Here is a 13,189-nt window from a genome sequence, read left to right as displayed (position 1 = left end):
TTTCCCGACCGTCAGTTTTACCGGTATTATAAAAATATGCAGTAATTTTAAAATATTTAATTAAAAGTTACCTCAGATATATTTAAGAAATTTCGGAAGCACATTCATGTTTTGATGCATGTGTACGTGAAATGGTTTGAGTTATGATGAAACGTTTTGATCATTGCAAAGGCTACTTGTTTACTATTAATTCAACAAAACCCATGCTGTCACAATGTATGTATAATAAACTGTATAGTTTCTGGCATGACATGCAGTGATGAATCAGTTAAAATAAGAATGAATATAAAGGGCAATCGTTTTATTATCATTAAGGTGCTGAAAACATTTAAAGAGAAAAAAAAAATTCTGTTATAAAATTGGTTTATGTTTTTTAATTTAATTGACAAAACCTTGGTTTCAACAAATACAATGTTTTCTATCAACCGTAGATTGTTTTATCATTCGTTGGATTTCACACATTGTTGTTTTGTCCGTTTTAGCATCTCATCATCTATGTAAAATAGTAAATGACAAATCAGATATTTAGTGGAAAATTAAGTATTTTTTCATGCATTTTAAATAAGATTTTAATAAACTATAAAGTAACGTATTGGGATAATATTTTCGTGCAATATTGAAAGCTAATCTATGTCAATTAACATGTTCATCGTATAAGTGATCGTATAATTAAAATGATGTATGTCTATCAAAATACATTGACCGTATATCTGTATGTTTATAAGGATAATACCAAGGACGTATGAGCAATGGTTCTTAGTATTATAATTACCTGTAACTGTGTGATCTCCTCGCTACCAATATAAAACAGTTTGTAGAATTTGACAGAGGTCATAAGCCAGTTTGTTAACAAGATATCCTGCCACGATGAGCCACAACCACCATTGCCGTTCTTCAGAATACCATCAAGGCTGCAGCTGAACATGTCTTGGCGGAGACTATAAAACAGTATGTTATTTCATATTATATTGTTCGATCTGTATTTCAAATGGACACAAATACTTGGAGGATCTAAATTTATAACGGAAACTAGATTTGAAACTTTTTTTTATTTGTTTTTTATTTGCATTTTGTTTTGAAATTATATTCAATAATTTTCTCAGTGAAATTATACTTTAGGATTTTCACTAATACCGGACTATATATGAATAGGATGAAAAAATATTTCATAGCTAAATGGAATTATCAACAGGGATAAATTCTGTGGAATGTAAATTTTGCTTTTTTAGGAAAAGCAAAAAGATTATATAGAAAATGTGTTTGTTTAGCATGTTAGTTTGAAATAAATTTCACTTGTGAACATCAGTTATAATATTTTTGTAAAATATTGCATCTGGTGTCCACTTAGTGAAATCTATTTTTGATCTTTGCAAAACAAACAAATATCCCATATTTAGTGTCAGTACTTGAGTATAAAGGTCATTTCTCCGCTGAATAATAAAAATGTAGAATTGGTAGTTGAAATTGGAGAGAAATTGATATAGTAAGTTATCAAGGTAAGCCAGTTACGTGGATGGATCGCCAAGATATGAAACAAAAAATACACGCAATAAAATCGGCGTTAAAACACACTATAGTCTTGCATAAAACTGCGCAGAAATACATTTACAAAACATTTAAAAAACAGGCATTAACGGATAGATAAACGTCACCACACTTCGTAGTTGTGAATTATTTTTAAATGCACGTCTCAGATTGCAATAGCTTACTGCAATGACAGCCCCTGTTTCATTATCAAAACATATCTGTTATTTGACATTGCACTTGCACGTAGAAAACATGACATTTTGTACACGAAAAACAGATAAATAAAAGAGGAATTCCCGAATCAGACGTATACTTTCATGCAAGAATAGCTTTAATTCACCTTTTTTGTGCATTAATATGTGCAGAGGCTTATTTATTACGTAGAAACGAGATTATTTAGTTCGTGGATACGAGTTTTAAAGCAATGTCATGCGTCAGTAGATGTTAATGCGTGAAAAGAGGAGCACGAACCCTTTAATTCAAATTAAGAAAATGAAATTAGTGTTCAATATATTTCTTTGTCATGGTTTACTCGACTTAAGTTTAAACATACAAAAACTATTCGGTTTGGCATTGTTGTTTTGTGAATATATATATACTTCTTTAATTTGTCTATAAACTTGTCTATATGATATAATTGAACACACCACGATGGAATTCAAATATGTATAAAACACATACTTCCTGTGCATATCAACAACACCTGACAGAGATGTTTCATTGCTGCTTCTTTCAGGTGATTTTTGAGGCATGCAGGAGAAAAATCCCTCCAAAAATGTGTTAGAACACGTGACATTATAGGAAAATCCATTCTGTAATACTAGAGATCACAAATTGTTAATAGTACAATACATTTACAACACATTGCAAACAGAACTACTCAATAAACTATACAATACATTGTATAAACTGGAAAATGTAAATCATATTCAAATGATTTATTATAATTATAAACTTTCACAATTTGCTCAATTTTAACTGAGAAAATATAACAAAATAAACATTTACGATTTAAAGATTTGAAAAAAAAAATGTGAAAACACATTTATCAGTGTATTCGAAAGATTACTTTTTATAGCTATTTATTGTTTGCAAATTTGATATCCGATTTATTTAGTGATAAAAGTGAATAACACATAGTATGTTTCAAGTGTTTGCAATGTATATCAAGAATACACTCACTTGTTGCTAGCCAACTTGCAGGCTGGTCACCGTCACAGAATATTGACCATCGTTCAGCCAGGATTTCTCTTAATTTGTCTTGTTCCTCAGGACATATGTGTTTGGCTGTACAATTGGCACATTTGGAGTATTCAGCGTAATTGCTATAGAAGTAGAGAAAAATTATTCCATATATTATAATCATCTATATATTCATGCACATGTTTTATTTTATAAAATTCGGTATAATGCAACATTATACTATTAAGCAGAACTTTATTTAGATTAAATTTGTGCATGATATGATTAAAAGCATGCAAAGACTATGCAAATATACATATTTTGATGTTAAAAGTGTTACAAAAGAAAACATGGTATTATACAATTTGTGAAATAAAGATTCATGGCATTTTATAATCGGTAAAAAGTAATATAACATTGAATGTTTTACGGCAAGAATGACAAGGTGCAACGACAGAATAAAAGTTAAAAATTAAAGAGTCTGTTCTATTCGGCGTTGTTTTGTTTTCATGAGCGATAATTGAATGTACATGTATAGCATACGCCCAATGGCACCGGCTTTATCAGTTATAAATGTACACAATTAGTCTTTGAATCATTCATTGATCCCTTCAGCAAAACATAAACAACACCGAGATGTAGTACCGAAAAACTGTTTACAGCTTTCATACAGCATTTGGCACGGTGGAGATCTCTCTACAGAGGTAATAACATAGTAAATAGACAACTGAATAAATGGGTTTAAATTAAAAAGTTATAAAATAATAAAAAACGACTTATAAACAAACCGAGTCTTACCGAATCTGAACCTTTACAATTTTGTCGTTTTAGGGCGTTCTTTAGAGACTTCGTTTTGACTTTAACATGTTTAGCATTTAACAGTTTGCTGAGAAGGTGTTTAGTTAACGTGGACACTTTTGTATGTATAAGCCAGAAACCAATCAAAACAGTTGAATATCTGATCTGGTTTAAGAGAAAGAAGTTGAATTAAGATGACACAAACTAGAGAGAAATAAAGAATTTTGAAATGAAGCCAAAAACGACAAAATTGAAAATGCAGGTTCAATTAATTTGAGCCTGTTTATGGACGGTCTAAGATTTTCACGTCATAAAATTTATGGCATTTTTATTCGTATAATGTATCTAGAGATCAGTTTTACTATAACAGTTAAGATTACAAAACAGTCAACAACGACATCAATCCTTAGAGGTCAACCAACAAAGCACAACAGAAAATGATGCAGGTTCGATGTGATTGGTCCTTGTTATAAAAGGAAGTGATACATGTGCAAGCTACTGTCAATGCCACCCTATCACCGTCTAAACTAACATTTATAAATAAAATATGAATGTTGTTTTCAATTTCAAATCTAAAAGGAAAATCTAAAAGTAAAAATATACCCTTAACAAAAATCGGCAGAATTGGATGAAATGGAATTTTGAGAAGAAGCTAATGCCTTCATCTGTGTATTACAGACGATTATGTTCTAATAGCGTTTTGTGACGCTTGGAGTATTGTGTTGTTTTCAACATGCTTTATTTTAAAGACTACAATATCAAAAGAACAACTTTCCTTATAAGTTTAATCTGAAATCAGCTTACATAATGCTTATGGCATTATTTAAATTTAAATTGCTGATATGATCAATTTTATGTGATTAATTACCTGCATGTTGATGTCAGCCTCTCCAGAAACACGCCCGACTTGATCTCACCACCAGTTTCTAGATCAGTAAATATATCACCCAGATACTGTTTTCTCTTACATGACTCCTCATATCTTTTAAGAATCTTTTTGTAATTGCAACTGCTTCCATATACAGTGAATTGTCCGAGTAGAGCCGCAAACACTGTAGAAATAAAAATCGAATCATGAGATAACACATATGGTCTTATTCGAGGCAGTATTTGTGCATGAAAGATTGTTAAATATAAGTTTAATTATCTAAGGCGAAAATGTAAGTTAAAACACAAACTTTTATTTGACAATCTTACATAATTTATTACATGTATATTGTTTCTGCCCCGAAACACTAGACTTGTAACACAGTTATTCAAAATGTCTTATTTTATGGGTGTTTTTCATGATGCGTTCGACAGAAACTTTACATTCGACAACCTAATAACATACTTTGTCATTTCTTCGGCGTGGGTAGTAATAAACTTAAAACTGTTTAATGGGTGTAATTTGTACAAATTAAAAGAATACAATGACGATAAGACTTATAATCCATTCATTCTATTCAAATATAATTTACCCCGCCAACTAGCCTGGGTATCAGGCGTTGATATGTTTTGCTTATTCATAACATACGCACTATTTCAATATTCGATCTTGTTTTGATAATTGCCGAACAGACATGACAGAAGCACATAAAAAACCGACAGACTGGAACCCAGAGTACCCACCAACCAAGACGCATGACATAAAACTTAAATGTTTAATGACTTTAATGTAATGATAAACCTTTTTTTTTAACAATATCACAAAAATAGAATTTTGATTCTCATTTAACTTTACTTATTTATTTATTTATCTATCTATTTCTTTATATTTATTTATTTATTCCAATTAATATTATTTTAAATATCATTATTATGAATATGTTTCAAAAAAGTGATATTTTTGTTAAAATAACTCACCTAAAAGTCTTAGCATGATCACAATATAATATTTCTCTATAATAAAAACAAGCATTCACTAAAGTTACATAGTCTCACTGCACAAAATAATGCAGAGATATTTATATATGTTTTCTAAATTACTTAATAGGAGAATTTGTCATAAATAGTGGATTTTCTACATAATTAATGGTAATTAATGTTAATCGCCTCTGCTGGTTTTAAAATGTCATGTTCCATGAGCAGATTTACAGGATAAGGAGTTATATAAATGTCAAACTGTTCCGTATAAGTACAAATACTAATAACTGGCCATTATGGCAAATTATAACAATTATGCCACATTTTCGCTGCTTATTAATGTTCCCAGCCTGTGGGAAAATGAGTTTTTTAAATAAAGCTCTGATAATAAGCTGAAGTAATTGCAATGTGTGTTATATATAAATGGTCAAACTAATTTTTTTTCTATCAAAGATCATAAAAACAGTGATCGTTCCTTAAGTTTTCAGTTACATTGCTATTCAGTGTAGAAATAGGGCTCAATTATATAACATTGGAATACATCTTCTTAAGAAAATGTTACATGTTTTAGGTAAGATTATGTCTCATATATTTACTTTAAGAATCACGACTTTGTCACCCAATAGCATTTAAAATTGTTTTGTTATTATATTTAAGTTCCGAAAATTTGCGGAATAACTACATTTAAATATAAATGTACGAACAGTTTTAAAATGACGTTTTTATTGCTCTGTTATGTTATGTTATCTGATACGTTTAATATTTACACATATGACACGTACCCTATTTATTTACTAGATTATTATCTCGTTTTCTTTCTTTATTTAAAAAATGAGAAATAACAAGGTGAAACGTTAACATTATCAGATAATTTAAATTTACTTCTAAACAAGTTTATATATGATTTTAATGTTGTTAAATATATGTATTTTACAAATATACGCATAGCGGTCCAAGAACATGAATACCATGTATTTAAATTTCTACAGTGTTTGTTGCTCTACTCGGACAACTAAAAATTATTGAAAGCAGTTGCGGATATGAACATATTAACTCAAAATATCAGGATTCATGCAGGAAGAAAAAATACCTGGATGACATATTTACTGATCAATTTGTTGATGGCGAACTCAAGTCGGAAGAGTTTCTAGAGAAACTGGTTTCTACTTGCAGGTAGTGTATCATCCATATGTGTCATAAATGTTTATCTTCATGGACCATTTGGCATAATGGAATATTGAAAAATAAACTTATTCTGTGTCAGATTATTGTTTGATTATTTGCATGTTTGCTTTTTTATGTGCGTAAAATTATTATATGCCGACATTACAGCATTCCTGGTGGAGGAAGATCTCGGATGTCCCTCCTTGTATTATTTCTTGAACGTATCTTTTGTAGGGCTGAACAGTTGCGAGATTCAGACCATTCTATAAAGGCAAATTGTTTTCAGTAAAGTGTCATGTTTCTATTGTGTTTAAAGTCTACAATAAAAACATGTTAAGTTTTTATGTCGCTTTGATGGATCGAAGTCAGTACAGTGTATTATTGCACTTTGATGAATACGTTAATTTTTATATAAATGACATATCATACAAACCTAGGTCCTCTCAAACACTACGTGGAGATAACTTTTATATTCTCACACTAACAAGTGCCGTAACGTGTCACACTAAATATTCCGTGATGACCGCCATATGAACACATCTACAGATGTTTCTAAATTTACAATTTCACCATAAACATAATTAAATGTTGAAGTCTGCTTAAGCCGATGCTAGGGTGGTTGAAAAGTAATTGCACTTTCCAGTAACTCCATGAATCAGAACTCATCAAAAAAGCGAGCATGCAACATTTTAGTTTGTCGTTCTTTGGCATTCTTTTTTTTTCTTCGTGTAGCAATTAGGCTGAAAAGCTCCCAAATGTGGGCAATTGTACTGCCAAACAAGTGTGTCCAATGAAAGGAACAAGAAGATTCAAGGAAATCCTGGTTGAAAGTGGTCAATCTACTGGACGATTGGACCAGCCCCGGCAAGTTTGGCTAACCATTAAAGTGAGTGTAATTTAAAAATAATATGTTGTATATATTGTGTTGAAAAATTGGACCTCATGAAAGTTATTTAACGTTTAACTTCCCCTTGAATTTCTTCGGGTTGTGTGGGAAACGGAAATTGAAAAAAAACCTTACTGTAAGAGTGAGGAAAATCTCAAAAAGCAAAGTTAAAAAAATAAAAACCAAAAATAAATCCCCTTTCTTTCAAAAAAAAACTGTTTTGTTCCTGTGGGGCCCTGCGTGAATTTCGTTAAACCTTTTTGGGGAAAAGTTGAAAGAGTAAAAAATTTTTCCACATCATGGGCTAGATAAAAACATTTAATGATGTTTTAAAAATTTTATAGTAATTTAAAAATCATATGAAAAGGGTTTTGATTACATAAAAATAGAAAATAAAAGTCGCTCCCGAAAAATTTTTTTTGAAAAGAAGTGTAATTTTTTAGTGATTAAAAGCCTCGAGGGATCCAAAATTTTTCCAGTTTCTTAACTTACAAAGCAAAGTGTAAGTGTTGTGTGGCAGTTGTGCAAAAAGTTGCCCGTATTCCTTCAGGTTGTTATTATTTTTGGGGCCCTTCGGGACGATTGAAATTCTAAACTTGAAAGTGTTTGAATTATGAAGTACACCTTTAAACCCGGTGCTATCGGGAGTGGAGGGAATGTTTGCTTCTTTTTCATATCCTATTACGGACTCCTCAAACGATCAGCAATTGTTTAAAAGTTTTTATTGAGTAGAGGGTTTCGAGGGTTCACACTTTATTTAGGTTTTTATTTATGTATGTATGAAAAACCGTTAAGGATTTATTTTGAAAAATTAAAAAAAGCACAATGTTTCATCTTTTAATTAGTATAACAATCCTTCTCATGAATTAATATTTTTTTTGACAAAATGTTATAATTGTTTAAACCCTCTGTAATTTAAGTATTACAAGATGGATTAAGTTACAATACCTCGTGTGGATCTACGTTTAGGACAACGCTATATTCTTGCCTACCTCCTCAGCCTCCCGAGTATAGTAGCAATGAAACGTCTCTGTCTGCTCTAGATGGCGAATACAGAAAGTAAGTATCACACGTATTATATCTCTTTATACATTCCTTATTAGCTGGTACACACGACTCACATGTATAGAATTCTTATGCGGTCATTATAGTATACTTTATTAAGTACAATACTGAATTGAATTGGCCAAGTACACAAACTTGGACAAAGGAGTCTTGAAAAGGTTTAACATTAATAAAAACAGTAGTCGACACAATAACACAAAACAACCTTTTAGACAGAACTTAAAAGCTTTTAAGATTGCTATATTGGTTTGATATGTTTACATTTTTGGCTCGAAAAAATGAAAAACATTGATGCTATAATTTAGCAGAATAGTGATTTGATAATAAAGTTCGGACTGTGAAAAAAAAAGATGCTACATTGATACAAAAGACTGGATACACATATTATTTCTAACTACTGCATTCTGTTTACACCGGTGCTAAGGGGGTGGACGGTAAGGTGTATTTCCATCACACTTCATGAACAGGCTCAATCAACCGAGCGTTTTATTTATATTGCAGAATACGAGTGGGGCAAACGCTTTAAAGTTGTGAAATAATACATTTTGTTTAAAATTAATAACAACTTTGACCTGATTAGAAACAATAAAGATGGTAAGAAATTTATACACCTGTCTGAAAGAACTTTCAAGAGGTATTTTGGTAATTTTAAGGTAGAAAGTGAAACAATTTATATCACTGATAGAGTCGGTAGGGATAATTTAAACGTTATTCAGACTATTTTGTTATCTTTATTAGTATGTACTATCTGTAATGTTTATATTTCAAATTTAGATTGGGCTAAATAATATATATTTAAAACTTTTGCAAAAAGCCCCCAAAATTTTTATTGCTATAGATTAATTTTTAAAAAGATTTTTTAAAAAATCTAAATTGCAATGTTTTGAAAATAGCCCTCTGACATACCCGGGGGTTGAGACGAAACCGGTACATGATCACCCCCCAGGAGGCATGGGGAAAGGTGGCAAAGGGTACTTCCAGCTAGGATGGGTTTTCTGGTCTTTTAAGGTACGTCTTTAAAGGTTTTTCGGCACCCAAATTTCTCTTCAAAACCCTTTTGTTTGCTGCGGTGCCCGTGTTTCCCAGGGGCAGGGGTAGTAAAAGGCTCCCAATGAAGGTTTTTGAGCCTAAAGCTTTGCATACGAAACCCGGGTTTGACGCAACGACAACCCCAAATGTCCGTTTGGGCAACACGGTGGACATGCAAACTTGAGACACGTTCAGTTCACTGATGAGTCCAGGTTATGCCTTTACTTCACAATTAGGCGTGCTAGCATCTTGAGAAGACGATGTGAAAGGTTTCAGGCTGCAAATATTGCTGTGCATGACCGCTACGGAGGTTGATCAGTTATGGTGTGGGGAGGCATTAGCTGGGACGGACGAACCGACCTTGTTGTTCTAAATAGAGGCACATTGATAATCCGGCGGTAAAAAGACGAAACGTCATAGACAGCCACTTTAGGTTTGTATGCTGAAGCATTCGGCGATCAGTCCTATTCTAAAATGCTCGTCCCCATATGACCAGGGTGGTCCAGGACTACCTAGAGAGGAATTCTATTGAGCGCATGGACTGGTCATCTGACTTAAATTAAATAGAACACATTCAGAATTAGCTGCAGGTTAGAATTTCAGCTCGACAGCTGCAAACTAGAACCATACAGGTGCTTGGAGCCATATTGGTCCAAGAATGGGCAGGCATAACCGTTAGAACGATCAGAAACCTGATCTGGAGAATGAGAAGGCGCTGCCAAGCTGTCATTGATAGTCAGGGGTCATACACACGGCATTAAGTCTAAAACTATAAACACAAAATCCATTTAACAAATTTGGAAAACACGCTGCATGTTCTTAAAACTTAATAGAGGGGGCTATTTCTCTTCTCTAGCATAAAATCAGTTTAAAACTCTTTTATAGGGTTGAATTCGTCCTGCTATTTGATAAAACTGTCAACAACAGTTAAAATCTTTCGCACGGAGTTAATGAAATTATCCTAAAATCCTTAAAAAATATTCACACTCAAACATAATTATGGTGCTTAGCAAGAATTGATTAGTATAATTGTAAGTCAGTTAATATGATACAAAATAAGGGTATTTATTCATTAAGAACGGCAATTAAAGCTTAATTAAAACACGCATTTACAATAATCAAACTTCTAAGGTAAATACATCAAAACTCTAGCGGTAACCCTATGGCTAGGTTGACTGCCGCCCAACCGAAGGATCGTAGGTTCGAGCTATTTTCAGATCATGAACATGTTTTCAAATATAACGCTTGTACTGGTTCTATTTATTTTTGTAATGAATACAGAAATTTGTAGTTTGTATTTATTCTAGTAAAATAGAAAAGAAAGTAGTTAATTTGGAAAAATATACATATTTAAAAAATCTAAACAATCTTATGTTTTGTAGTGTCGTGCAAAATTTATTCAGCTGTAGCCTAACTGGTATTCTCAAGAACGACAATATTAATTGTGGCTCCACATGGCAAGATATCCTATTAGTTAACTGGCTGGAAGTCTCGTCAAGATGGGGCATGCTATTTTTCATAGATAAGGAGCAAGTTAATACGTTACAGGTTTTGATTAATAAACATATCCTAGTTATACTGTTTCTTTCTGTTTGTATATATTTTGTATTAATAATTTTCAGATTTATTGGAATATCTTAATTAAAATATTTAGAATAGGTTCTAAAAAGTAATCTTGTCGTTCATCAAATCTTAAATTACATACAATGTAGATTAATTAGATCAGCCAAGCACAGTCATGTCACGTATGATAATTGTATCGTTGTTGTTTTTCACATAGAATATGAGATGCTAAGACGAACAATCATCATTGACATGAAATAATTTGAAGTGTGCAATGGATGGATCTGAAATTTTGTTATTCAATTTTATCAAATTAGAATAAAAACATTTATATTATAGGCTTGGTTTTTTCTTAGAAAACGTCACTGTCAAAATCATGTTTGCATAGCTTTTTATCCTATACAAAGCAAATGTGGAAAAGTTTTTGTCAAATTTTCCTAAAAGGGACCGTCATAATCTTTCATCTGTGTGGTGCCGTTATAGGCGGCTAAAATCGCTGATCTTCCTTGTTAATCTTTACGGACATACTTCAGGCCATAAATGTTTGGACAATAAGAGACTTCAATTTTGCTGACTTCAGATTGCATTAAAAAATTTGTACAAACCTGACCTGCAAATTATTATTTACACTACAAGCTCGATATCTAACAACGTACACGTGATCTATGAAACTGAAAATGTATTTACAAATGTCAACAAAGCAAAGCTATGTTTACAGAATGCAGTCCTAGATTGTATCAATTCACACATATACGAAGCTTTGTGAGAATAATGAAATTATATTTGTAATTTTATACATACTCACATTCTTTTGTGTAGATAATGGGCGTAATTATCTGAAACCATATATTCGAGGGCGAAAAAATAACAGCCGCATATACAATGTACAAGTAGTCCCTAACCAGTGTTTATAAGCAGTTTAACACCGGTGTTTTTTCTTCTTCTTTGTCTATAGTGACATAATCACGTGGAATGATAAAAATATCTTTTATCTAACAGGAATATAGTACTGACTGTTTTTTCAGTGTCCCCGATCTAGTTCAACATAATGTAGATGAGTGGTACAAAACATTCTTAAGTTATTTCAAGAGATATTGGATACGAGGGTTGTTTAAAAAGTAATAGGATTAAGAGTCTTGTCACATTGAAGGTTCCATGAAAACCGCCGTATGAACACATCTGCAGATGTTTCTAAATTCAAAATTTTACCATTTCATGTTTAAATGTTGAATTCTGCTTAAGCCGGTGCTAGGGGGCGTGGACGGTAGTTTGCAATTTACAATACCGTCCATGAACAGGCTCAATCAAACCGAGCCTGCAACATTTTCAATTTTGCCGTGTTGGGCTTTCTTTAGGGATTCTTATTTTCTCTATTTTATCGCCACATCAGCGTTGTTTGTGCCATGTGGAGGCTGTAAAAAGTCGCCCCGTACATTCAATCAGAGATGTTATATTTCCGATCCTTAAAGATCGTTCATCACGACTTTATTGTTGTGCTTGTGGTATTTCCAAAGGACTAATTTATCGTATTTAACTAGATATACGTGTTATCAATACATTAATATAATAATGATTAACGGTTACCGTAAAAAGTATCAATATTATTTCGCAATTTTGTTTAAATAACTGATGACTGTGCTTAGAAGAAAAACATGCTTTTCAATTACTACACATTGTTATTTTACTGTCTATAATAATATTCTTTACAACGTACGATAACATATGTAAGTGAATAATATAAATCACATTTGCCTTAAGTTCATGCCTGTTGAGTTTTAAGATTACTCAAAATATATGAAAAAAGCGGAGAATGGCCGGCTATCGGGCATTTTTTAAATATTATTTTTTTGTTTGAGATGTGATCGCTTTCTTCCTCGCTTCGTCTCCACATATGAAGCCTGGACATAGTTTTATGATTCAGACACGTAGAGCGCTTGCGACAATACTTTCAGAAAGAATGACGCTCGTTATAATTTGTATTTATTTTACGACGTCAAGAACGTCATTTATTGTATTGTTGGCGTGCGCCGGGTTTGTTACCCCTTGTCATTTGAAAATTTCACAGAAATGTTATTTGTAAACATTTTGTATTGATTTTTTTCACTGTATATAGAGAACATGTTCCAATAT

At 32.1% G+C, this 13,189-nt stretch overlaps 1 protein-coding gene and 1 long non-coding RNA gene across 2 annotated transcripts; one reads left to right on the top strand and one right to left on the bottom strand.

Annotated features, from left to right (window-relative positions):
• Nucleotides 1-346: 346 nt before the first annotated feature.
• LOC132738279 (uncharacterized) lies at nt 347-5,483 on the bottom strand. Its single transcript, XM_060725745.1, has 6 exons — nt 5,353-5,483; nt 4,376-4,559; nt 2,710-2,852; nt 2,209-2,347; nt 773-938; nt 347-493 (listed from the first exon to the last, which is right to left on the bottom strand). Exons 1-6 carry the CDS (start codon nt 5,405-5,407, stop codon nt 479-481), a joined length of 702 nt encoding a protein of 233 aa, XP_060581728.1. The 5' UTR covers nt 5,408-5,483; the 3' UTR covers nt 347-478.
• Nucleotides 5,484-8,319: 2,836 nt separating this feature from the next.
• Nucleotides 8,320-11,397, top strand: LOC132738272 (uncharacterized). The gene is made up of 3 exons (XR_009626849.1): nt 8,320-8,461; nt 10,879-11,044; nt 11,277-11,397. It is a non-coding gene; the product is annotated as an uncharacterized LOC132738272 (long non-coding RNA).
• Nucleotides 11,398-13,189: the final 1,792 nt, after the last annotated feature.

Source organism: Ruditapes philippinarum, unplaced genomic scaffold (genome assembly GCF_026571515.1).
Source record: "Ruditapes philippinarum isolate M1 unplaced genomic scaffold, ASM2657151v2 ctg731_1_1_1_1, whole genome shotgun sequence".
Lineage (NCBI taxonomy): Eukaryota > Metazoa > Mollusca > Bivalvia > Venerida > Veneridae > Ruditapes > Ruditapes philippinarum.
The sequence above is the reverse complement of the archived record's forward strand: the minus strand, read 5'-3'. Positions and strand labels throughout refer to the sequence as shown.